The 26,265-nt window shown below is 46.9% G+C and overlaps 1 protein-coding gene across 2 annotated transcripts in view; it reads left to right on the forward strand.

Moving 5' to 3' along the window:
* Positions 1-4,156: 4,156 nt before the first annotated feature.
* LOC102397466 (myocardial zonula adherens protein) overlaps positions 4,157-26,265 on the forward strand; it is a 114,583-nt gene continuing 92,474 nt past the window's right edge. For both annotated transcript variants that reach the window (XM_044925057.2, XM_006048721.4), the window contains exons 1-2: positions 4,157-4,388; positions 18,126-18,212. In XM_044925057.2, coding sequence (XP_044780992.2) covers positions 4,323-4,388; positions 18,126-18,212 — 153 coding nt within the window. In that variant the 5' untranslated portion in view covers positions 4,157-4,322. The remainder of the gene's footprint in view (positions 4,389-18,125; positions 18,213-26,265) is intronic.

A 26,265-nucleotide genomic window follows, 5' to 3' on the forward strand; every position in this document is an offset into this window, starting at 1 on the left:
CTATCTCCCAGAACTTGCTCAAATTGATGTCCATTGAGTCAGTGATGCCATCCAACCACCTCATTCTCTGTCGCCTCCTTCTCATCCTGCCTTCAATCTTTCCCAGCATCAGGGCCTTTTTTCAATGTGTCAGCTCTTTGCATCAGGTGGCCAAAGTACTGGAGCCTCAGGCCTTCCAATGAATATTCATTCATTGGAATCAAATCCAGTGTTGATTTACTTTAGGACTGACTGGTTTGACCTCCTTGCAGTCCAAGGAACTGTCAATAGTCTTATCCAGCACCACAATTCAAAAGCATCAATTTTTTGGCACTCAGCCTTCTTTATGGTACAACTCTCACATCCATACATGACTACTGGAAAAACCATGTGCTTATTCGCTCAGTCATGTCTGACTTTGTGACCCCATGAACAGTAGCCCTCCAGGCTCCTCTGTCCATGGGGATTTTCCAGGCAAGACTACTGGAGTGGTTTGCCATGCCTTTCTTCAGGGAATCTTTCCAACCCAGGGATCGAACCCAGGTCTCCCACATTGCAGGAGGATTCTTTACTGCCTGAGCCACCAGGAAAGCCCTGGAAAAACCATAGCTTTGACTATATGGACCTTTGTTGACAAAGTGACGTCTCTGCTTTTTACTACTTTGTCTGGGTTTGCCACCACTTTCCTTCCTTTAATTTCATGGCTGCAGTCACCGTCCACAGTGATTTTGGAGCCCGAGAAAAGAAAATCTGCCACTCTTTCCATTTTTTCCCCATCTATTTGCCATGAAATGATGGGACCAGATACTATGATCTTAGTTTTTTGAACTCCTTCACTCTCATCAAGAGGCTCTTCAGTTCCTCTTTGCTTTCTGCCATTAGGTTGGTACCATCTGCATTTCTGAGGTTGTTGATACTTCTGGCAATCTTGATTCCAGTTTGTGATTCATCCAGCCTGGCATTTCTCATGATGTAGTCTGCATATAAGTTAAATAAGCAGGGTGACAGTATGCAGCCTTGACGTACTCAGAAAGCAGAAGCTGAAGGAAATGCGAGAGTAGTCCAGGAGCTGGCTTGGGAGAAGGAGGTGCAATCCAGTGACTGATTTCAAGAAAATGAAAGGTGTGTTTATGCAGACATCTAAAATTTTCTACAGACCTGTGCGTCAGCAGAGAAATTTAGGACAGGTTTTAGTCATGTGGCTATTCCTGTGGATGGGAAGGTGTGGCAGCTGAAAGAGTTGTGTTATAGTGTCTGTTGCTTCCAGTGCAGTGGCATTCCTCCGTCACCAGTGCTCAGGGAGGGCCCGGAGGAGGCCGGACCAGTGCTGAAAGGGAGCAAGGTGACTGTCTGCACCAGAGCCTCTGTCCCTGTCCTCACCCCTCACTCCCAACGTCTTCTGGCTGGGCAGAAGTCCTATTTCCTGGACTATCATTTCATTGTGGACTTTTTCCCTTCTCTGCCAGCTCCAGCTTTTCATTGATTGCTCAGTCCCTACCTGTCTTCCTATTAATATTTTCTTCCTCCTCCTCCTTCTTTCCCACTTTGGGCTCTCCAGTCCCCTCTCTTGCAGTTCCTTAAGTGTTGGCCTGGCATGGAGTGGCCGTAGCATAAGCCAGAGCCTGGCATCTGCCCACTCACAGGCCTTGCAGCCCTTAGTGCCAGCCGGTGTGGGGAACTTACCTGGCTGGGACAGTCCTGGGGACAACCCTGGGGCTCTGGCTGCTTGAGCTGACAAACTGCTTGGAGACTCTCACCTCCATTAGAAGCTGGATTAGAAAGGAGCTTAGTCTTAGTTTTGCTTGACTATGAGTGAGCTGAAGGATTGGTATGTAATATCCTTCCCCCCCTCCCCCCATTTCTTTATGTGGCTGCACTGTGTGACTTGTGAGATATTATTTCCCAGGTCAGGGGTTGAACCCAGATCTCAGCTATGAAAATACCAAGTCCTAACCACTAGACTACTAGGGAACCCCCTGTAATATCATTTCTTCATTCATCCAACATTTGCTGTGCACTTGCAACATACCAATTACTCTGTAATGTTTCTTCACTCACTCAGTGTTTATTGCACATTTACTACGTGCCAGTTACTCTGTAATATCATTTCTTCACCCATTCATTATTTATTGTGCATTTACTACATGCCAATTACTGTTCTAGGCACCAGACAGGCTTGGATGTAAGCAAGATCAAGTTTCCACCAAGAGGTCACGAGTGAATACGAAGTCTGCTGCTTTTGTAATGAACTTTAATGCAGTACAAAAAGTATTAACAATATGAAAATGATTTGGATAGATGGAGGAGAAATGAATCCATAGCCCACCCTTCCTCTCAAATGCTGACTCCATCTTGAGCAATCACTTGGGTGGCTGCCATAATATAAATAAACACTGATGCCAGGTTATCTTGGGTCCGTCTGAACAGCAGCCCATTTCCTTTCTCCTCAAGGCAACATAACAACAACATTCACTAGTCTTTTTCTCCTGAGGTAATCATTCAGCTATCTCTAATCCATATTGACTTTCAACAGCCATATTTTGACCACTTCTTTTGGTTTATTTTTAATTTTTTTTTTTATCAAAGTGCTATACCTCTGAAGCTAATGCAACGTTGACCACTTTTTATTGGGACGCAGACCCATCATTTAGACTCTTTTTTAGAAGTGTGAGTGGATAGAAGGATGCAGGAAGGGTGTAGTAAAAAAAAAAAGGGGGGGGGGCCTGGAGTTAGAAGACTACAGGTCTAATCCCAGCTATTCACCATTTAACCTAATACCCCTAGGTCTCAGTTCCCTCGTTGGTAAAATGGAGGTGATAATAATATCCATGCTTTTGGTTATGGTGAGGTTTTGATGAGAAAAGGCATATGCAGCAGGGAAAATGCAGACAGAGCTGGGGTGATGATGATGATGATTGAGATGGTAAAGCACAGGGTGTGTGACATTGGGAAAGCCTGGGTGACATCAGTTAGATTCTCTGGTCTCAGTTTCCTCATCTGCAGAAGGAGCAAATCTTACAGGAGCATCTGGAATTTTGTTCAGCAACATTCCTTATATTCCTTGAGTGTCTTCTGTGTTGGTGCCGTACTGGGAATTCAGACTAGGGTGAGTCTGGACCCTCCCCCTCTGGAAGCTCACCACTGGGAAGGGGACAGACACACATATTGATGACTCTAAAGAAGACATGGTCTCAAAAAGCATTGAGATTCACGAGGGTAAGTGTTCAGGGCAGGAGGGTCCTGGAGAGCTTGGTAGGAAGGGAGGGTTTGGGCTTGAAAGCAGCAGCAGCAGCAGCAGCAACAACAGAGAGGGAAAGTCTTCCCCTATTGAGATACATTTGTCCTCAGGATAAATGCCAAACTCTTCAACTAAGCACACCAGGTTCTTCATGATCTGGCCCAGTGCCCTTCTGCGCTTTTCTACCATTTGCCCCTTGCACCGTGGTATTTTCAGTTTCTAAAAATTCTACCAAACCTTCTCTTGCCTTTTGCCATCTTTCCACGTAGTTTGTTTTGGCCTGTAATTCCCTCCTCTCTATGCTAGGGGGCAGCAGAGAGGACAAGCGAGGCACTAGGCTTAGACTGTGGAGACCATCACAGATTTGCCACTTTCCAGGCAGTGGAGCATCTGCTCTGTTACTCAATCTCTCGGTAAGTCAGTGTCCTCATCTGCAAAATGGGAATAGTGCCTATTCAAAGGGTGGTTGTGAGGATTAAATGAGTTAATACATGCAAAGTACTTCCCAGTCAGGGTCGCAGTAACTATTAAACAAACATGAGCAGGTGTAATGAACACTCTATGCCTGGCTTGCTTCTGTGTGTATTTCAGGTCTTAGGTTAGTCATCACATCCTCTGGGAAGACTTTTCCTACACAGGCTAATTCCTAAGGCCACATTGTGAGCTCCTGTGTGTATCATCTTTTCTACCAAAGCACCGACACCTGTCATTTCTCAGTATCCCCACCAGATTGCAAACTCCACAGGATAGGGGATTGGTGGATTGGTAGATTGTGTTGACTGCTGGGAGGCACTCATGGTAGGCACTCAGTCCTGTCCTAGGACTGACCCTGGGAGGACGCAGAACCGTGGGGGAAGGTTGGTGACCAACTTCTGCTGGGTCTGCGCTCTCCTGAGAAAATGCAGCCTGACAGGTCAGGCGAGTGCGCGGGCCCCGCCCCGGCTCCGCCCCTTGGCCCGGCCTCTGCCCCGCCCCCCCCCACCCCGCCTCCCTGCCCCGCCGGCGCTTGTGGCCTGCGCGGTTCCCGCCCTCCCCGCCTCCCGCTGGCTTATTACACCCGGGAACAGCGCCGCGCCGAACCCGCCACCGACGCCGCTGCTGCGGGATGCTGCGCTCCACGTCCACGGTCACCCTGCTCTCGGGCAGCGGCTCCGGGGCGCCCAGCAGGAGGGTGAGTAGCTAGGATTGGGAGCTGCTGCTGTCCCACTTCCCAGTCCAGCCAGCCCCGCTTGGGGGTCTGGAGATGGAGACGCGCGAAACCGGTCCATTGGCCCGGACACTCCACCTGGACTCAGTTTTAGGTTCTGTCCCAGCTCCGTGAGCAAGCCCCTTCTTTTCTATGCCCCAGAGGAGCCCCATGGGCTCGAAAGGGGACTTAGGGGACTTTCTGGAATTCCCAGAGATTTCCTCTCCTTTCCTGCCTCCTCTAGCAAGCCAAGTGTATTGATGGCACTGTGTTTAAAAAAAGCACAGGGAACTTTCTGCTGTCCCTATCTGGAGACTCAAAGGTGATGAATGTCTTTAACCAAACTTTCCTCCTTCCAGAGATGAAAAAAAAGGGCCACTTGTCACCGTTGGTGATAGAATAACACTGATTTGGAGTGGTCTTAACTAAGGTAGGCTTTATTTTACAAAGTAGAGATTGGTAGCTGGCCACCTAGCAGCCAGGTTGTGGGACCTGGGTTTATACAAGGTGCTTTCTTCTTTCTCATTTAAATATTAGCACAGTTGGCACCATCTCCACCTAGGTTGCCCTTTGGAAGTGCTATTTCTTTGCCATCTTTGTTGCATCTTTTCTCATCGCTCCAGGTGCTCTGTGAAAGAATTGCTAGCCACATCTTTCCCATTTTGTATCTCTTCCAGGACTGGTACCTCAGAGCACACTGCCAGGGCCTTGGTTTGTGCCTTTTTCATTGTTGTTCAGTCGCTCAGTCATATCCGACTCTTTTCGACCCCATGGACTACAGCACGCCAGGCTTCCCTGTCCTTCATTATCTCCCAGAGCTTGCCCTAACTCATGTCAGTTGAGTTGGTGATGCCATCCAACCATCTCATCCTCTGTTGTTCCATTCTCCTCCTGCTTTTTATCTTTCCCCGCATCAAGGACTTTTCCAGTGAGTCAGCTCTTTGCATCAGGTGGCCAAAACATTGGAGCTTCAGCTTCAGCATCAGTCCTTCCAATGAATACTCAGGGCTGATTTCCTTTAGGATGGACTGGTTTGATCTCCTTGTGCCTTGTGGGTTCATCTGTTCACTATAACATTCAGTACTCATCATCTCAGTGCGTCTTTTCTGTGCCTGAAACTTCTCTAATCTAGTTCCCTGTGTCTGTCTGTCTGCTTAGTTGTGTCCGACTCTTTGCAGCTCCATGGACTGTAGCCCACCAGGTTCCTTTGCCCATGGAATTTTCCAGGCAAGAATACTGGAATAGGTTGCCATTTCCTCCTCCAGGGGATCTTCCTGACCCACGGATTGAACCCGCATCTCTTGTGTCTCCTGCACTGGCAGGCAGATTCTTTACCATAAGTGCTGCCTAGCTCAAACAGTAAAGAATCCACCCTGCAATGCAGGAGACCGCTTGCATGCAGGAGACCACTTCCATGCAGGAGACCCCTTGCATGCAGGAGACGTGGGTTCGATTCTTGGGAAGACGTGGGAAGATCCCCTGGAAAAGGAAATGGCTCCTCACTCCAGTATTTTTGCCCAGGAAATCCCCTGGACAGAGGAGCCTGGCGGGTTATAGTCCATGGTGTCACAAGGGCTGGACACGACTAAGCGACTAAACCACCACCAACTTATTTTCCCTATGTTTAGCTAAACAAGTGGCTAAGACCAAGCCAGGGGCCCCTTTGATACTCCTGTGTGTTTTTTAGTCTTGTAGATGTGCTCATTTTATTTTACATACCTCACCCAAATGACTAGCAGTCGTCTTCAGTGCTGTTTTTCTTTAGCTCCAGAAGGACTCTGTGTTACTACTCCTGGGTCTGGGCCAAGTGATAGGTTCAGATGTGTGTGAACACCAGATATTTAGGGTTGACGGAAGCCAATCGTTGGATTCATAAAGCAAGATTCCCGTTAGGTCCAAGTGGATTTCCAGCCACAGTCCTAGCCTTACACCAGGATGGGTATTTGTCTTTTTTTTCTGTGGAAATCCTTCTCAGTTGGAACATAATTATGATTGAGAAAGAATGAAGTTACTGCAAAGCCAGCCCTGAGCTTGGACGGGATCCTGTGTGGGACCAGATTGTATGAAATTGTCTAGGTCCCCTTCCAGAGTGGATACTCGTTGAGTGGCTAGAGTGATGTGGGTGGATGCAAATGTGATTAGTATAGTAGATAACCTTTCTGAAGATTTTTTTCTCAAATATTTACTTTCAAGTATTTCTTTAGCTATACGTACTGTGGTGTCTGATGGAATGAACACACTGTTGAGAAGGCTTTGCCCTTTGAGTAAGACATCTGAAATACTTTGGTCTGAAATGGTCAGTGCCCTGAATCAGACCATGTAAGGCTACTACTTTGAGCACATGGGTATTTGCTCTGCAAAGAAGATAACTAAAGATTTCCTTGTGATTTCCAACTCTGTTCAGTATTTGCAAATGGCACTGGTACTGTGTGTGTTTGTGGAAACTGTGATCTTTGATTGATTAATTGATTTTTAAGCAATGTTTATAGACCTTCTGTGTGATGAAGGGTTAGATATTGGGGTCCACTCTACCTGTGGGTATAGACATTTGTCCCAGGCTACCATCATACAGAGTGATGGTTTTAATAGTAGGGTAGAGTGTTGACAGGTTGCCTGGAAGCTAAAAGGAAAGGTTCTTCTTGAGGCTTCTGAGGAAGGCCTCCCTCTGCAGCGGACATTTGTGTTTAGTCTTTCAGGATGGAGCGAGACTTTGTAAGGCAAGCGACATCATTGACATACTGAAAAAAGGAAGTATCATTTCTTCTAAATGGAACTTTTGGCATATACTGTTTAACAGTGATGTATTGGACCTGCTTTAGGGCAAAACACTTATTTTTTTTGGATAAACAAGGATAGGATGTCTTAAAAATAAAGTTGTAGACAAAACAAGTGAAAAGTGTTCCCTAAGTTGAAGGTATTTCAGTAAACTCTATATTGTTCTATCTTTCCTCTGTGATATGCCACGAGCGATGGCCTTGTGCAGTAAAACGTTATCCATTAAAATAACATTTGTATTTCATCCCAAGAGCTTACCAAATTAGGGACTGCTGGGGAACCGGCATGTGTCCGGCCAGGCCTTCAGGCCAACCAGAAGTGGCGGTGACAGCTGACACTGAGCAGGGAGTTCTCTGAGTCAGCTGCCCAGGGTGGTGCAGCCAGACCAGACTGTCACTAGTTATCCTTCGTTTCATAGCTGCCACCTACAATTTGTACCTCCTTCTTATCTGAAATCTCTCAAGGGGGGGAAAAAAAAACACCAAACAGATGGGAGAGTAATGTCTGTCAGCTGATAAACCTCTGAGAGGCATTTATGGATGCCAACCAACAGGGGTTGTAAAGTTAAAAAAAAAAAAATCTGCTTTCATACCTGTTGTGCACTAAAAATAGTTTTATCTATGGCAACAGCAGGAAGATAAATTGGCTGGAGAATAACCATAGATAGATTGAGATGACCTTGGAGAATGGGAGAAAATGTTTTAAAAAATATTGACATTGCTTTGTGATTTTGAAAGGAATTTTGTAAATGCAGTTAATCACACTGAATGAAGCTTTGCAGTGGAAGGGCAGTTGTGTGGCCAGGGTATGTGCTTTGGGGGGGGGGAGGCATTTTTGCTTGGCACAGCCAAATATTACTGGTTTAGCAGTTTGGTGAGGGTGGTGTGAGATGATAGACTTGTCAAGGGTTCCCCCAGCATCGCACTGTGTTGTAATAGGAGACTGTTGACTGGTGTTATTGGTGTCATGGCCCCTCCATGGCACATTAAAAAATGAAACCAAATCCAGGAAGGCCAGAGGGCAAGGACTGTCTCCTGGCCTGCTTTTGCCAGTAATTTTTGTATTTGGCAGAGTCTTCCTCTGTTAAAAACTGGAATGGGCTGGCCAGTCATCACTTCCTCACTCAGGCAGTACTCTCCGGGGTCCCATTTCTGTCTGATTTACTCAAAGAATTCTCCTTAGCTGGCCAGGGAATGGATCAGACAGGTGTTTACCTCACTTCCTTTTCCTTTCACAGAAACATCTGTGAGCATAACTTCCATATTGTCCTACTGGGCTCTGAGGAAGGGACGCAGAGCATTGTGGGAACTCAGTGTCTGGTGGAAGGAAGCTGGCTGCAGCCTTCCCCAGGGAGGGGGTTGGCAGGGGGCCTGCAGTACCCAGAAGACTGGCTGGCTGCTCCCCTGGGCCCTCCTGAGCCCAGTTGAGGAGTTTTAGAACCTGGTGTCCCCAGGATTCAGCCAAAGACCCTCTGCCACTCAGAACTAATAGTTATATGCTCAGAAAAAAAAAGTGTCCTGACTTCTCTGCTTTGGTTCACCCATCTCACTGTGTCAGGTGTAGAATGAAGAGACCTGAGTTCTGAGGAGTCTTAAGAAAATCTGAGATCCGGAGGCTGGTGTTACCACTGAGCTTCTGGTCACTTATGAAACCTTTTCACATCAGCCTCAAAAATTGTAGAGCTGAACACAGGGAGTTGTGGGTCCTGGGCCGATTAACTAGAGACCAAGTTGAAATGTTTTGATTTAAAGGACTTTCAGCAATTATGTGCCTTACTTCTTGTTCCTGCGGTTGTGTCTCTCAGCCAAAAACGGTCCCCATCTCACCCGGCACACAGGATAGTAACACAGAGGTGTTTGCCTCTTTTCCCTCCTTAGATAAGTGATATTTCCTGAATATCAGTCACACTGTTGACTGTTCTTTGTATTTTAAGGCCAGTGTGTCTCTCTAAAATGCAGAATCCAGCTACCTAACTCTTCTGCTTTAAGAGCTCCTTCGGTATTGCCAGGAACAAGTACAACCCCCTAATTTAGCACCCAGGGCCTTCTGATCTGGCCTTTGCCCTCCCCACCCCCTCCTCACAAATACTCTTTGCAGGTGTACCAAATTACTTGCTGTTCCCCAAGATTTTGATGTTCCTCACCTCTGCCAATTTTCATGCCTCTTTTCTGATGAAGGGTCAGCTCCTCTGGGAAACCTGCCTGAACCCCCTCTTCTGTATTCCCCTAGAGGCTTGTGACCCTCATCATTGCTTCTACCTACGATTAACTACTAGAGGAGAAGGTTTAAGGACCCTCCCTTCCCAGGCCTGGTGTAATAGGTGCTTCGAAAGAAGAGTGTCCCCAGGGTCCTCAAACAGCCATACTTGACACTGAACTGGCAAATGGGAAAACAGGAAGAGACGCTTGGGATGAAGCCAGCCCATGACCTCTGGTCCACCTGGGCAGGAAGCAGGTGCCCTGTGGATGGGAGTGTCAGCCTGGGTGAGGAGCTTCACAGCTCTGGGAAGGCCTCCAAGTAGTCCAGGTGCCTGATCCTGTTGTACTGTCAGAGTTTCATTCCTTTGGTTAGGTCAGTGGTTTAACTCTGGTTACACATGGAATACTGAGAAGCTTAAAATCCTCCACCTAGGCCCCACCCCAGGCCGTCTAGATTAGAACCTTGAAAAGTAGAGAATGACATCAGCATTGTTTAGGAAGATTCCCCGGGTGATTCTAATATGTGGCCAAGGATCAGAACTCCTCTTTCCGGGGTTGCTCTCTCAGACAGCTTTCTTGGACATGCAGGCAGTCCTGGGTCCATGTTCTGGAAGGTCCCTTTGGCTTTTTGGAAAGGCATGATGGAGTTGGGGGCAGGACGGGAGAGTCCTAACATGCCAGGACTCTGGTGTCTTTGTGTGCATTCATTTACCTGCAATTTCTCTCTGGGTCTTGGCATTTGGGGCAAATGGTGAGCCTGGTACAGAAAAGCCAGCAAGAACAAGAGGGAGAAGTCACTGTCCTCGTACTTAGGAATTTTTTCCGGAATTAGCCGTGACAGGAAAGTGGGTGCCAGGACACTTTACACCACCTGGAAGAAAGTATGGAGATCAGGGTGGGCAAGTGATGACCCCATAGTCAGACCCAGCCCTTGGCCTGTTTTGTATACTCTGAGCCAAGAATGGTTTTACAGGGCCTGCAGACCCTCAGTATTTGCTATCTGGCCCTTTACAGAAAAAGTGTACCTCACCCTGATGTAGATGGTCAGGCCTGCAAGCTCAGGGTCAAAGCAAAGCTTAAGAGTCCTCCTCCAGACAGGGCGGGCCCAGTTCCACCTGCATGTCCCAGAGATTTTAATGCTTGTGCTGAGCAGAGACTGACCTCCCAGCCACAGCCATAGTGGCCACACCATCTGTTGTTAGGTGGAGCTGAGCAGGGAGCCACGGTCACAGAGTGGACTGCGCCCGAGGGAAATGTAAGTGCACTTGGCTCATTTCCGTAGGGAAATCCATGTTTGTAAACTGATGAGCAAACCCAGCACCTCCTTGTGTCATCTTCTCCACCCCTTTTTATTTGAGATGGGCAGCTCTCCCTCAGGTGAACCTGGATACTGAAGCTGAGAGCGTGAGGGTACGTGGATGGCAGAGTCCCCGCTAGACAGGGACCAGCCCTCTGCCTCCACAGAGTGGGTCAGAAACAAGTCCCCAGAGGCCTGCTTACCTCCCAGGCGCCCTGATTGCAGACAAGGGCTCGGTTGTGGATCTTCTTGTGGAGGAGGCTTGAATGCTTGCTGCCCTGTCCCTGCTGTCCTCCGGTGGGGATTGGCTTGAAGAAAGTGGAAGGCTCTCTGGGGAGTGTCAGGCACATTCTCCTTACTGTGTTTTAGTTCAACCTAGAAAGAAGCCCATACTGACATTTACTGAGCAAGGGCCTATGACGTGTTGATCCTTTGCTGAGTGCTGTAAGGGCTACACAAGCAGTTAGGTACAAAGCCTGCTTGGGAACCCTATTTTTCCCCTTCCGGTCCATGCTGTCGGGTGTGGAACGTAATAGGAGGTACTCAATAATTGCTGTTGAATCACTGAACTCAGATTTGAGCAATAGTCCTTTCCCCTAGTAATGTAAATGGCTCCCCGATGTCTTCCCTTAGAGGCCTTGCTTCGCTGTCAGGCATCTGTAGGATGTTATGAGTTTGGCCCCTACTTGAGTGGCCATTTTCTTCTCCCGATATTGCTCAGGCTGCGGGCCCATCTACCATTCTCAGAACATGCCCTGTTTGTGTCTTCGGCCCGTCTGGAATGAATGCCTCATGGCTCAGAGGGTAAAGCGTCTGCCTGCGATGCAGGAGACCTGGGTTCGATCCCTGGGTCGGGAAGATTCCCTGGAGAAGGAAATGGCAACCCACTCCAGTATTGTTGCCTGGAGAATCTGTTGGATGGAGGAGCCTGATGGGCTACAGTCCATGGGATTGCAAATAGTCGGACACGATTGAGTGACTTCACTTCTTCACTTCCTTCTGATGATGGATTCTCCCAACATCATTGACCAGGGAAGTCCTTTCTGTCCTTCTGTACGCAGTTCACATGTCATCTGTAGAACCCTTCTGATATACTTCACCTCCAGTTAGTTGACTGTTCTCCTTAAATTCCCGGGGTAAAAAATGATTTACTGAATGCTTCATATGTGCCAGAAACTATTCTAAGCACTTTTCATGTATTAGTTTATTAAAGCCTAGCCACAGGGACTGGTCCAGTGGTTAAGACTCCATGCTTCTACTGCAGAGAGCATGAGTTAGATCTTTGGTTGGGGAACTAAGATCCTTCATGCTACTCAGTGTGGCCAAAAAAAAAAAAAAGAATCCTTGCGAAAATCCCAAGAGAGTCGTTTCTGCACTATTGTTAACTGAGTTTTACAATGGAAGTAACTGAAACAATAAAGATGGAGTAGCCTGGAAAATCCCATGGACGAAGGAACCTAGTATGCTGCAGTCCATGGGGTCACTCAGTCAGACATGACTGAGCGACTTCCCTTTCACTTTTCACTTTCATGCATTGGAGAAGGAAATGGCAACCCACTCCGGTGGTCTTGCCTGGAGAATCCCAGGGACAGGGGAGCCTGGTGGGGTACTGTCTATGGGGTTGCACAGAGTCAGACACGACTGAAGCGACTTAGCAGCAGCAGCAGCAGGTTTCCAAAGGTTTCACAGCTAGTAGGTGTCAGAGTCAGAATCAGAATTAGAACTCAGAAGTGCAGTTCCATATGCCTTAACCACAGTACCCTGTCTGCCCAGTATTGTATTGGTTGTGATATTGCCTTGTGTGGATATGTTTCTGGATTATGAGCCTTTTTGGGCAGGGCTCTTTTTTTTCCATATTGGTACCCTCATAGCCCTTAAGTGTTTTACAAGTAGTGGGTGCTCAATACTTGAAGTACACTGAGTCCATCTTCTTGCTTTTGATCCACTGGAAGGGACCTTTGATTTCAAGGATGGCAAGTCCAGGACTAGTGTTCAGGGTAAATAAGATTCAGCTCCCCACGATGTTCAGAACACAAGGTGGAGCCAGCTGCTATGGGAACCCCTGGGACCAACTACCTTACCTGCCTCTCAGATACTGTCCAACATGGGCTACTCTGGGTATTATGTACCTGAGTGTCAGAAAACCATGAAAGTGAGCATCATCAAATGCTCAGAGAGATAAGCCTTGATCTGCCTTGATCTTATCCAGGGGGAGATTTTCCCATGGGGAGATTCCTGGAAGTGAATGACTAATGGAGGTCAACTCTACAGGGTCAGCCTGTCAAGTACATTCAGGGGTTACTTAGTACTTCTGTTAAGAAATTCAGAGCACCTTTTAGAAAGGTGGGATGTTCTCTTTGCTGCTCTTGAAACAGTCCTGTGGGTCTAGGAAGGATTGAGGACCTCCCCCGCCTCTGCCCCATCTGATATGTGCTGTGCTGTGCAAAGTTGCTTCAATTATGTCCAACACTTTGCGACACTATGGACTATAGCCTGACAGGCTACTCTGTCCATGGGATTTTCCAGACAAGAGTACTGGAGTGGGTTGCCATTTCCTCCTCCAGGGGATCTTCCCGACTCAGGGATGGAACCCATGTCTCCTGCGTTGGCAGACCTTTCTCTGTCTCTGATATAGTCCCTCTCAATCTTTATTATTGCTGTAACTGACTGTTAGTTGCTTGTGTCTGACTCTTTGTGACCCCATGAGCTCTGTAGCCTGCCAGGCTCCTCTGTCCATGGGAAATCCCAGGAAAGAATACTGGAGTGAGTTGCCCTCTCTGACTACTAAGATATTTTAAAAATATTTATCTGTATTTATTTATTTGACTGCACTCACTGGGTCTTTGTTGCAGCATGTGGGATCTTAGATCCTCATTGTGGCCTGTAGGCTCTCTTAGTTGTAGCCTGTGGGACCTAGTTCTGTGACCAGGGATTGAACCTGGGCCCCTTGCATTGGGAGCATGGGGTCTTAGCTACTGGACCACCAGGGAAGTCCCTACTATGTTTTTTATTTTAAAAACTTACACACACTTGGAACAGGTGCAGACATTGCAGAAATCCCACTTTCCAAAAGATCACCATCACCACCACCAGCAGGTAGTCATGTTTCCTTAAAGACATTTTTTCCCCCACAAATATGTACTAATTATCAGAGTGTATTTTAAAAACAGAACAGGTTATTTTTTCCCAGCACTTGTCTTTTTTCACATGACAGTACATTTGAGCATCTTACTAAGAAGGGTCTGATCCTGTTCCAAGCTGGATTTAAATTGCATCTGGGCCGTCAGTCCATTGTGAATCAGCACTGATTACAGAGTGTAAGCACCACGTGCAGTCCATGCCCTCATGTTTCCATAACTCCTAATGACCAGAGTAAACACGCCGCATAGGGGTGTGGGTGGAGCCTCGAGTGCCTGGCGTACCTGCCAGTTAGCTTTGAAGTCAGATGTTTATTTTACATTCTTGTTTTATTTGAATTCATTATCTATCACCAGGTTAAACTGATAGTTTAGAGAATTGCCTTCTCTTTAGCCTGTGAATTTGTGTTCCGTAGTGTAAATATGGCCTGAGGAGAGATGCAGAAAGTGTGTTGAGGAAAATCAGCATTTTGGGTGGACAGATAAAGAACTGTCTCCATCAGGGGGAGGGGCTTCTCAGTTTTGAGTGGCTGGAGTCATGGAGTCCCTTCTGGACCTTGTCTTTTCTTCCGGTTTTCAGTTTATTCCAAAAATGATTGACATTAGGGATTACCCTTCTAGGGCAATCAGCCTATAAAGCTCTTAGTTGCTATACTAATACCCTCTAGATCCATTGGCCAAATTGTTTTTATTATGGAAGGCAGAGCCAGAAAGCCAAGTCAGCCTATTTCATTTTGGAGCTTGTAGGCTGATGACATTATTTAGATAAAAATAAAAATATCTAACAGTGATAGAAGCTTACTATATGCCAGACTCTTCCTTTACCTGTATTTTACCCTTGAGATTCAGAGAGATCAAATAGCTTGCTCATAGTCAGCACAGCCTAGTAGGTGTTGGAAACTGTGAATATGTGTGTACACCTGTGCAGGTATGTATCTCTGTGTGCACATGTGTGTGTGTGGTATAGGGTATGGTACAAGAGAAAAGTACTTCCTTTTCTCTGCAAAACTATGCTGTGGATCGGATCTGGCCTACCAGAGATGATTATTGAGCATCACAGACTTGGATTACCTGCCTGGTGTGAGTTACAGTTTGATGTTCATGCAAATGCCTGCAGGTTTCAACCAGCCCAAGTGGCCTGAAGTCAAAGGGTTACCTCTTTCTGGAGACCCTTGGATTCCCATCAGTGTTGTTTGTCAGCCGAGAGAGCTGTGTGCCGGAATGGCTTGGTTTCTCTATGACCAGCATGACTGGCGATGAGCTTTGAAGGTTTCGTGCAAAGTTGGCCATGTAAGAGGGAGTGATATTGCTGCGGGTCAGGTCACGTCTCTCCCTGGGGTCACTGGAGCCAGAGCTTGCCCAGCGAAGAGTTAGATGGAGAAGGATCTCGAAACCAAATCTTGTGGCTGAAAGGACTGGATTGTTTAGTGCAGAAGAAAGGACATTCAGGCTGATGAAGAGCAAAGGGAATTCTGCTACAGTCCCTGAGGGTACCCTGGGTCTGTCAGGTAGGGGGTCTGAGGAAGCACTGTTTAAGTCCATTATCAGGAAGTTAGAGGTGTCAGGTAACAAAATGGGGTACCTCAGAGGAAGGCAGTGGTGAGAGTGGAAGTGCTAATGTGTGTTCCAAATGGGCTGTCACCTTTACGGGGGAAATGTTAGCCTCAGGCTGGCTGTCCACCTGCCAGGTATATTGTTGAGTGAGGAGGTTCCTTCAGAGACTGGCAGGTTGGATGTCAAAGGTCTTTTACAATCGTATCCAACCGCATCCAACCGTTGGCTTCTTCGATGCAGGGTGCTTTTCTCAGAGGCTGCCCTGTGGACCAGTGTATAACTATGACTGCAGACCAGGTTGGGGGGTATGTATTAGTTTACTGCGGTTGCTGTAAAAAAAAAAAAAAAGTACAAGTCAAGTGACTTAAACAACAGCAATATATCGTCTCCTGATTCTGGAGATTGGAAATCCAAAGTCAAGGTGTCGACAGGATTGGTTCCTTCTGAGAGCAGTGAGGGCAGAATCTGTTTCAGGCCCATCTCCTTTGTTTGCTTACATGGTGCGCTCCCTGTATACATGTGTGTCTCCCAATTTTCCCTTTTTATAAGGACACCAGTCATTTGGGATTAGGACCTACCCTAATGACCTCATTTTACAAACTGTGGAAAATTCTTAAAGAGATGAGAGTACCAGACCACCATGCCTTTCTCCTGAGAAACTTGTATGCAGATCAAGAAGCAACAGTTAGAACTGTGCATGGAACAACGGGCTGGTTTCTAATTGGGAAAGGAGTAAGTCAAGGCTGTAAATTGTCACCCTGCTTATTTGACTTACATCATGTGAAAGTACATGTATCAGAGTACATCATGAGAAAAGCCGGGCTGGATGAATCACAAGCTGGAATCAAGATTGCAGGGTGAAATATCAGCAACATACCACCCTAATGGCAAAAAGTGAAGAGGATCTAGAGAGTCTTTTGATGAATATGAAAGAGGAAAGTGAAAGAGCTGGCTTAAAACTCGGCATTCAAAACACTAAGATCATGGCATCTGATCCCATCACTTTATGGCAATTAGAAGGGGAAAAAGTGGAAACAGTGACAGATTTTCTTTTCTTGGGCTTCAAAATCACTGTGGATGGTGATTGTAGCCAGGAAATTAAGATGATTGCTCCTGGGAAGAAAAGCTATGAAAAACCTAGACAGAGTATTAAAAAGTAGAGACATTGTTTTGCCAACAAAGGTCCAAAGGTCCATATAGTCAAAGCTCCATTTTTTCATTACTGTGTACAGATGTGAGAGTTGGTCATAAAGAAGGCTGAGCACTGAAGAATTGATGCTTTTGAACTGCGGTGTTGGAGAAGACTCTTGAGAGTCCCTTGGACTGCAAGGAGATCTGACCAGTCAATCCTAAAGGAAATCAATCCTGAGTATTCATTGGAAGTTCTGATGCTGAAGCTCCAATACTTTGGCCACCTGATGCAAAGAGCTAACTCATTGGAAAAGACCCTGATGCTGGGAAAGATTCAAGGCAAAAGGAGAAGAAGGTGGCAGAGGATGAGATAGTTTGATGGCATCACTGACTTAATGGGCATGAATTAGAGCAAATTCCAAGAGATGATGGAGGAGAGTGGGGCCTGGTATGGTGGAGTCCATGGGGTTGCAAAGAGTCAGACATGATTTAGTGGCTGAATGACAAGCACCGCTATAAAGACCCTATTTTCAAATAAAGTCACATTCTGAGGTACTAGGAGTTAGGACTCTTATGTATACATTTTAGGGGGACAGAATTCCACCCATAACAGGGACAGGCTGTGCTCTCATGAGTGTGTGGGGCTGTGGTCTGGGCGCTCTGGGTGCTGCTTTGACTCTCTGTTTTTTTCCTTTGGTGTTGTTTTTTAATGGCAGGATAAAAAACAACACATTTTCCACTTCTCTCCAGAATATATCACAGTAGGATCAGGCTGTGATAATAGGGTGAAATAAACATCATGTGGCATTAAGTACATTGTCATTGTTGTGTGACCATCACCACCATCCGTCTTTCATCTTTTCAAACTGAAGCTCCATATTATTAAAGAATAACTCAGTCCTTGGCAACCAGCATTCTTTTCTCTGTCTCTATGAATTTGACCACCCTGGGGACCCTGTGTAAGTGGAACCATACAGGTTTGTCTTTTCATGACTGCCTTATTTCACTTAGCATCATGTCCTCAAGGTTGCTCCATGTCATAGTATGTGTCAGAAGTTTTGTTCCTTTATACGGCTGTGTAAATATTCTGTTCTATGTATATACACATTTTATTTACCTACTCATCCATTGATGGACATTTGGGATGTTTCCACCTTTCGCCTATTGTGAATAATGCTGCTGTGGACATGGATATATAGATTTTTAAAAAAATTTTTGTAATTAAACATGTACATGTCTGTTATAGGAAAATCCAACATAGAGTCAAGTAGCAAGCACCTTCCCACCCCTCCACCACTGTGTATAGCTTGGCCTCTACCCCTCTAGCTGTATTTTGAAATCAGATCATCCTGTACTGTAATGGAACATGAGCCATTTAAAAAATGTTTGAATTCTATGAAACTATTCAGTAGTTTGCTGAAGAAGGGAAGCATAAAACATAAACAGGAAGGTGGTGAGCGCCTGTGATGGGCCCGGCGGAAGCTGGTCTTTCCCCAGCGTCCCCTGTGTGATTTGTGCCATCATTCCCATTGCTAAGGAGGCGACGGAGGCTCTGAGAAACCCCAGGTGATCTGGCTCCTTCTGCCCCAAATGCAGGTTTATAACTGGCCTCTCCTCTCTTATCTCCCAGGCAAATGTCTGCAGACTACGGCTGACTGTACCTCCCGAGAACCCAGTGCCTGAGCCGAGTGAAAAGAAGGTTGAAAGAAAAGAGCAGGTAAGCCATCTCTGAGGCGAAGTCTTGACCAGTTTCTACCTTTTTGTTGTTGTTTTATGCTGTGTGGCATGTGGGATCTCAGTTGCTCGACCAGAGTTTGAACCCTTGCCCCCTGCAGGGAAGCACAGAGTCTTACCCACTGGGCTACCAGGGAAGTCCTTCGCCTCTTTGTGCCCTTTTATTTGAACCCCCCTTCCCCTGCCGTCCTCCATCCAGGCTGTTCACAGAGCCTGCGTGTCAGCAGCTGTGTGATGAAGGCCCCCCACCTGCCACCTTCCCAGAAGTCAGGCTGCTCTGCTTGGCCGGCTGGGTGGCCTCGGGACCCTGCTGTGGCTTCTAGGTGAACGCTGGCTGTGTGTTGCCTTGCAACTCTAGGGGCGCTGGCTTTGGTGACAGGTGTGGTGGCAGGGGACGGGTTTTTCCTGAAAGAGCCCCGACCAGCTGAGTCAAAGGGCCCATTGTGAGCTGCGGCGGGGCCTGAGCCTTTCTCTGTGGCCGGAGCCAGAGGCCCAGCTCTTGGGGTGGGGGTGCTGCCTGGAGAAGAATGGCTCCAAAGCAGCTCTGGCAAGGGCACCCGGCTGCGGGGAGGAGGAGCCGAGCAGGCCTTTTTGTGCCAGCTTCTGTGCTAAGTGCTGGGCTGCAGAGATAAGTCTGACCTTGGCTTTGCCTTGAGGAGCTGACAGATTTTCAGGTGAGACAGGCATATAAATAAACCAAGCTGACGTGATAGTTCGAGTGTTAGGATCCTGAAGTGTAAGCAGGGCTCTGGGAACATGGAGAATCGGGCTGTATCAAAGGACCCAGAAGCCTGTTTGAAAGGGCTCTCGCTGCTAAAAATGGAAACATTTCAAAATCAAAAGAATTAATGACAATGATGAATTATGACACATTGAATAATAAAAAAAAAAACCCTCATGGGTATATAGTAATAGATTATAAAAGGGAAAGCTCTTTTTTTTTTTTAAATATAACATCTGCTGATAAATTTAGCTAATTTCTTGTTTGGTAACCCCCATGCCAGGTCATCAATGAATGTAAAAACTAGTTGGTGAAAGATTACCTGGAGCAGTATATTGATGTGGGCTCAGAGTATGACCTCTCTGATCACTTACGGGCTCTAGAGGCACAGTGCCGCAGTATGGCAGCCAGTGGTTCTACCAGGCGATGCCATTTGGCTTTACCAGGACTGGGCAGCCTGGTATTCTGTGACTTCTGGTATGATGCAGTTAAGAAGTAAATAATGTTACCTGTAATATTCATGCCAAACTTGTGTAACTGAATCTAGTAATAAGGAGACAGAAAAATCCAAACTGTGGGATTGTCTATAAAAAAATTAGACTCCCTTAATAAATTTAATGTTATTAAAAAAAAAAGAATCTATTGGAGATAAAAGAGATGAGAGAGACTTAACATTATTATAATGCATTAAATGTTGATTAAATCCTGGGTCCAATATATATATATATATATATATGTAAGATATATATACATATATGTATCTTTTGATACAATATCAAGTTGTACAATTTTGAATATAAACCCATATATTACATATTATTAAAAAATGGTACTTTTCTTACTCATGATAATGGTATGTTGGTGATATATCTTAACTGTTCTTTTGGCTTCTCTGTATCTTTGAAGATTTTCCAAAGAAAAAGTTTAGAGGTAAAAGCTTATAGGCAGAGAGAGTAGAAGTGGTCAGGCTTTGGCTGCTGAACCCTGGCTGATGACCAGGGGCCTGTGTTGCTGAAGGTGTGGGTCCCCTCTGCCCTCATTGATCCCCTCTCTGCCCATCCTTTCAGAGCTGATAGATTGATCAGAGGAGTGGCCCTAGGCTGTGTCCAGAGGCTCATGGGCAGCTTAGCACATGGGGAGTCAGAATGACTACTTGCTGGAGACGAGGCCCAGGCTGGGGCAAGTGACAGGACAAGGGCCCCGAATGCATAGTAGAGGCAGTGGGGAATTGGGTCTGTTGGAGTTAGCTCTGAGCTGCACGCCTGGGGAGATGTTTGTGAGAGGCTTCTGCGTGCTAACACTGGGGCGGTGGGTGCTGTGAGGCACCGGAGGGCATGCCACTGCTCAAGAAGAGTCAAGTATTACTTAAGAAAATGCCAATCTGTTCTATGTCACAGGCATGTTGGTCTTCATGTTGTACCCCGATTTGTCTGTTGACCTTGAACAGTGCTTTTCAAGCTTTTAAAAACAGTTAGACCCTCTTATTAAAAAAAAAAAGTCAAAATGTCATCCTGAAGCCTCATGTAATCCAGGTGAAAGTGGTGCTGATGGGGGCCAGATTCCTCCCAGGCACCCCAGGACCCTCCTGCCCAAGAACTCCTGGAGCACAGGGCAGAAGCTGCAGGCGAGACTGTGCCAGGATGCTAGACTCGGCAGACCAGGTGTGCAGCCTGCGTGCCGATCTCTGATGCATTGGTGACTCACCGCAGAAAAACCGGGGCAGAGAGGAGGTGGGTGGGGCCAGCTCTTACCCCAGAACCAGAGTCCTTGGGTGGTGGCAGCACTTGAAGGTCCTGGTGGTAACTGTGAGGCTGCTCTGGGTGATTCTGTCACCGCGTCCTGGCCAGGTGCCTGGTCTTGAGTCACTGGGAGCCAGAGGTGAGCACCAGCGAGGAGGCCCTGGGGCTGCTAGCCCCCCTGATGTCCTTCGGTGTGGCTGCTCCTCTCTGTGATATCGTACATAGTCCACAAAATTGCAGGAAACCAAGAACACTGGCGAGGTGACTTCTTCCTTTGGTTCCTTTGTCTGTGGTGTGACAGCTGGGGGACTGAAGCTTGCTCAGATAAAGAAGCTGTAAACGGCCTGATGGGATGCTGATAAAGCGAAACTCCTCAGAGGATTTCCGGGCCCTGTTAGACTGGCAGCCCACTGAAGGCAGAGCTGGATCTTGTTCTTTTTCACAGTCAGGGAAGATGCATAGCGGTTTTTTTTGTTTTGTTTTGTTTTGTTTTGGCTCTGCTGGGTCTTCGTTGCTGTGCGGGCTTTTCTCTGTGGCAAGTAGGGGCTACTCTCTCGTTGCAGTGTGCAGGCTTCTCATCACAGTGGCTTCTCTTGTTGGGGAGCGTGGGTTCTAGAGCCTTTGGGCTTCAGTAGCTGCAGCACGTGGGCTCTAGAGCACAGGCTCAGTAGTTGTGGCACATGGGCTTAGTTGTCTTGCGGCTTGTGGAATCTTCCTGGATCAGGTATCGAATCCACATCTTCTGCATTGACAGGTGGATTCTTTACCACTGAACCACCAGGTAAGCCCTGCATAATGTCTTTTGGGGACCTGAGGAAGCTATGGGACAGCTGGCTGCACATAAGCACCACTGCTAGCTGGGCCATTCTGTCTACTGGCCCCAAATCATTAGGGAGAGGAATTACTCATAGGGCAGTGGTGGAAGGGTGTGGCTGGTGGTTCAGGTTGCCCAGCTTCATGATGGGGTGTTTAGAGGCTTCTGGAGGCAATGACAACAGAGGTGGCGTCTTTCTCTGGAGTCATGGGTTCCTCACATGGGTGTGGAAGGCTTCCTGCTCCCAAGGCAGATGCTGGGGTGCCTGTTCCTCTTAATCTTTCTCGAATGGAACACCCCACCTGCCCCAAACCTGCTTTCCCCAGTCCACCAGGTGACTCGCAGACACTTTGTTCCTCTGCTACTAGTTTCCTCATCTTTCAAGTAGGTACATGAAAGCCTAGTTGCGAAGAGTAACTGAGTTGGAGTATGCAAAGGTCCCCCAACTGCGTCTGGCCTGTAATACTGATTAGAGAAAAGTGAAAAGTGAAAGTCACTCAGTCATGTCCAACTCTTTGTGACCCCATGGACTGTAGCCCAGTAGGCTCCTCTGTCCATGGGATTCTCCAGGCAAGAGTACTGGAGTGGGTTGCAGTTCCTTTCTCCAGGGAATCTTACTGACCCAGGGATCAAACCCATGTCTCCCTCATAGCAGGTGGATTCTTTACTGTCTGAGCCACAAGGGAAGCCCACCGCCTAGAGAGGTGATGGTTAAATGTCAAATGCTTCCCCTTGACTGTCAAACCCAGTGGCCCTGGTTCTTCACTTTTCTCCCCTGTCCCAGGGAGAAGTCATTCTCCTTTCTGAAATTGCCCATCCTGCTTCTCCTCCCTCTTGGGCGTGCCTGCTGCATCTTTTCGGATAGTATATCCTCCTCTGAGCATCTCTCTGCCAATGCACCTGGGCCTGGCCTCCTCTCTCTGCACAGACCTTATGTCAGAGAACTCCTCTTTGGTGATGATACCACCTCCTATGTCATCCTTGCTCTCCCAAGCCCCATCCTACTGGTGGCCATGCTGGCGTTCAGTGTTCTTTACATGGTGTTTATTTTATGTACAGATATTTTATTGCTGTTTTACCATTACTTTTGTATTTAAATGTATGAAATCCAGTCTATGGCCATACCACCCGAACATGCCTGATCTTGTCTAAAAGTATGAAATCTGGATCATTTGTGTGCACAGATATGGGTGGCTCAGTGGTAAAGAATCTGCCTGAGTGTAGGAGATATGGATTCGGTCCCTGAGTCAGGAAGATCCCCTGTAGTAGGAAGTGGCAACTCCAGTATTCTTGCCTGGGAAATCCCACTGACAGAAGAGCCTGGTGGGCTACAGTCTATAGGGTCCAAAGAATCGGATGTGACTGAGCACCCATACACATCCCATTTTATAGTTGAGGAAACTGAAGCACAAAGAGATTAAGTAACTTGCCTGAAGTGATGCAGCCCTAATCTGTGGGGTCTCAAGGAGTTAGGCACAACTAAACGCGCACACAGATAACCAGGAAGTGCTGGGCTTGGTTGGAACACAGGTAACGCACTTAGACAATGTTCTGACCCTGTGAGAACAAAGCGCCCCACGCATCTCAATGCCCGTTTCCTGATGGCCAGTGAGAACGAGCGTCTTCTCTATTATTTGTTCCTCATGTGTGTCCCCTTCAGAGCCATGTACTTCGAGGGGACTGATGGCGTCATCTTGGAAATGAGGCAGAAATATTAAGGGTGCCATGAGGAGGGTGTGTGGGTTCGAGGGGAGGGAAGGGAGAGGCAGTTCTCCGCACCCAACTCCCTGTACCTCTGGGAGTCTGACACCCCCTTCCCTTCTCTCCTCCTTCTCTTTTGAGTCCAACCTTTCCTTTTCCAGGATAATTCACTTTTACTAGAACCTTCTTCCTCAAATAACCTACCTGATTTAAGTCCTGGTTTTGGCCTTCTGACATAAAATGGCAAATGATGACAAAGGGTAGAAGATGATGAGTTGATGCCTCTCCTTTTATTTCAATATTTATGTGTTTACCTGGGTGCACCAGGTCAATAGTTGCAGGATCTTCGGTCTTCACTCTTTAGTTGCAACATGTGGGCTCTTAGTTACAGCATGTGGGATCAAACCCAGGCTCCCTGCATTGGGAGCACAGAGTCTTAGCCACTGGTCCACCAGGGAAGTCCCTTCTCCTTTGAAGTAAAATAGCTATATTTGATTATTGTAAGAAAATAAATGTCAAAATATCAGTAGTGTGCATTGGTTTGCTTGTTGGTTCCATTGTTGCACTGCTGCTTGGACTGCAGGACTCAGACCCCGCAGCCAGTTCCTCTTGCATGACCACTCAGCCCATCTAAAATCCACTTAGTACTAACTCTTCCTTTTTTCTGGTTGGTCTGCCCTCACCAGACAGGTTTACTTATCATCTCACAAACCCATGACATCTGCTTCCTCCTCAGAATCCTTGCTAAGTCTCTAGCCTGTGCCTGGAGGCTCTCCGCAGCCATCTCTCAGTTTATCCAAGTCTCCTCATCCTCAAAGGCCCCACCAAAGGCCTGCCTCCCTGAGATCCTCCTGCCTGCCTGTGCTTGGGTGATTATTCCCTCTCTTGAGCATCAGGACACCCAGGCAGCCCTCTCCCTTAGCACCTAGCCATCTGGTGCTAAGTACTTCACATATGTACACATACATATTCTTGCCAAGTCTGGATACAACATGTACATATGTGTGTGTGTGTGTATGTTGGTTGCTCAGTCGTGTCCAACTCTTTGTGATTCCCATGGACTATAGCACTCCAGGCTCCTCTATACATGGGATTTCCCAGGCAAGGATACTGGAGTGGGTAGCCATTCCCTTCTCCAGGGGATCTTCCCAACCCAGGGATTGAACCCAGGTCTCCTGCATTGCAGGCAGATCCTTTCCCATCTGAGCCACCAGGGAAGCCCTGTGTACATATATACACACGCATAAAATGTGCAGTCTTTTAATTTTGTCTCCCAAACCCTAGATCTCTGCGTTGCATGTAGTTGGTGCTTAGTGAGTGACTGGACTGTGGTGATTCAGTTTTGTATTAGTTTCCTTGGCCTGCTGTAAAATGTACCACAAACTGGGGGGGCTTAAACAACAGAAATCTAGTGTCACAGTTTTGGAGACTGGATGTCCAGGATCAAGGTGTCAGCAGGGCCGTGCTGTCTCTGAGAGCTCCAGGGAGGCAGCCATCCTTGGCTTTTCCAGCTTTTGGAGGCTCTTGGCAATCCTTGGCTATGGCAGCATCACTCCAGCTTTACCTGGTGTTCTCCTGTGTGTATGTGTCTCTGGATCGAAATTGTCCTCTTTTTACAAGGACACTAGTCATATTGGGTTAGCTCTTACTCTAATGACCTCTTATTAACATGTCTCTGTCCCCAAATAGGGTCCAATTCTGAGGTTCTGGGGAGAAAGACTCCGACATGCTCTCTGTTTGCAGAACACAGTTCAACCGACAATAAGTTTCTTTGTGAACTATTATCACCTTAAATTGTATTAACAACTCGGGTGAATGAGCAATGAACTTTTATTTACATATTAAAAGTTGTTAACTATAGGGAAGAGGAAATGCTGATTCATTTGTAGACACATATTTCATGTTGAGGAATTGATGACATGTTTACCAAATTGTTGAACATTAAAGTTGGTAGAAAATAATTTTGAAATTAAACCCCTGTCATTTTCAAAGAACTTTGTGAATGTATACATTTATATTCCTATCCAAATCTGTATGCAGTATACTTTTATAGAGACATAGACATACACCCACACAAATAAGAAACCAAATCAACACCCCCTTTATCATGTTGTATCAGGGTCTCACTATATAGTTGAATTTTGGAGAATACTGTCTGAGCTCTGCCGATTCTGAGTCTGTGCAGTGGTGAAGTTTTTCCCAATTGACTAAGTAGCTTGAAGTGGATAATATTTTAAACAGCTGACATCCCACTGTCATAGATGTCCTTGGAGTGATGTATGTTTCTAAAGAAGCTGTTTTTCTGTAGATCTTGGAGAACCCTGACTGAGAGAGAGAGCAGATATATGTGTATGTATAAAAAGTCGGGGGCTTTCATAGTCCAGTAAAATGGTTAAAAGGAAACCTTTGCCGTTTGGTTTTATAGTCTTCTAAGTCTTTAAAGCCTTAAAAGCCCTGGATGAATAAGCCTGCTGAGTTCTTGTCCTTGGTGTGACTGTTTATACAATATCCCGGGCTGTTGCCAGGTGAGGGCGTGCCCTGCCATGATTCAGATGCGGCTGGGGCCTCCCTGGTGATACTGTGTAGGACTCTCTGTGCCTCTCAGAGATAGCAGCCCCTGGAAGGGCAGAGAGTCCTGGGTTCTGGTCCTGGCTGCCTGACCACTCAAGGTCATGGCAGGCCACTCAAGTCATCTCCAGGGGCCTCAATTTCCTCTTCTGGCAAGTGGAAATGTTAGCCTGGAGCCAGCATTTTTCTAAATTTCTTTAGTTCTGGGACTCTCTATTCAAATAAATATGTATGACAGTGCATCTGTAGAACAGTGAAGGCGCGGTGACTGGTTTAATATAAGGTCGGGGTCAATGACTGCCCCAGCAGCGTGCCCCGCCCCCGCCTCACCAGACGCTGAGGAGAGATGGGGGACTGTGTACAGAACTGCTGACCCAACTCTTCCATTTTCCTAACTTCCCAAGACTTTGTGTTTCTTTCCTCATGCGGAGAAAGCAAGGCCAGTTCAGGCGTGAGCATGTCACTGTCAGAGTGAATCTGATGACTGCGATGG

Source organism: Bubalus bubalis, chromosome 11 (genome assembly GCF_019923935.1).
Source record: "Bubalus bubalis isolate 160015118507 breed Murrah chromosome 11, NDDB_SH_1, whole genome shotgun sequence".
Classification (NCBI taxonomy): domain Eukaryota; kingdom Metazoa; phylum Chordata; class Mammalia; order Artiodactyla; family Bovidae; genus Bubalus; species Bubalus bubalis.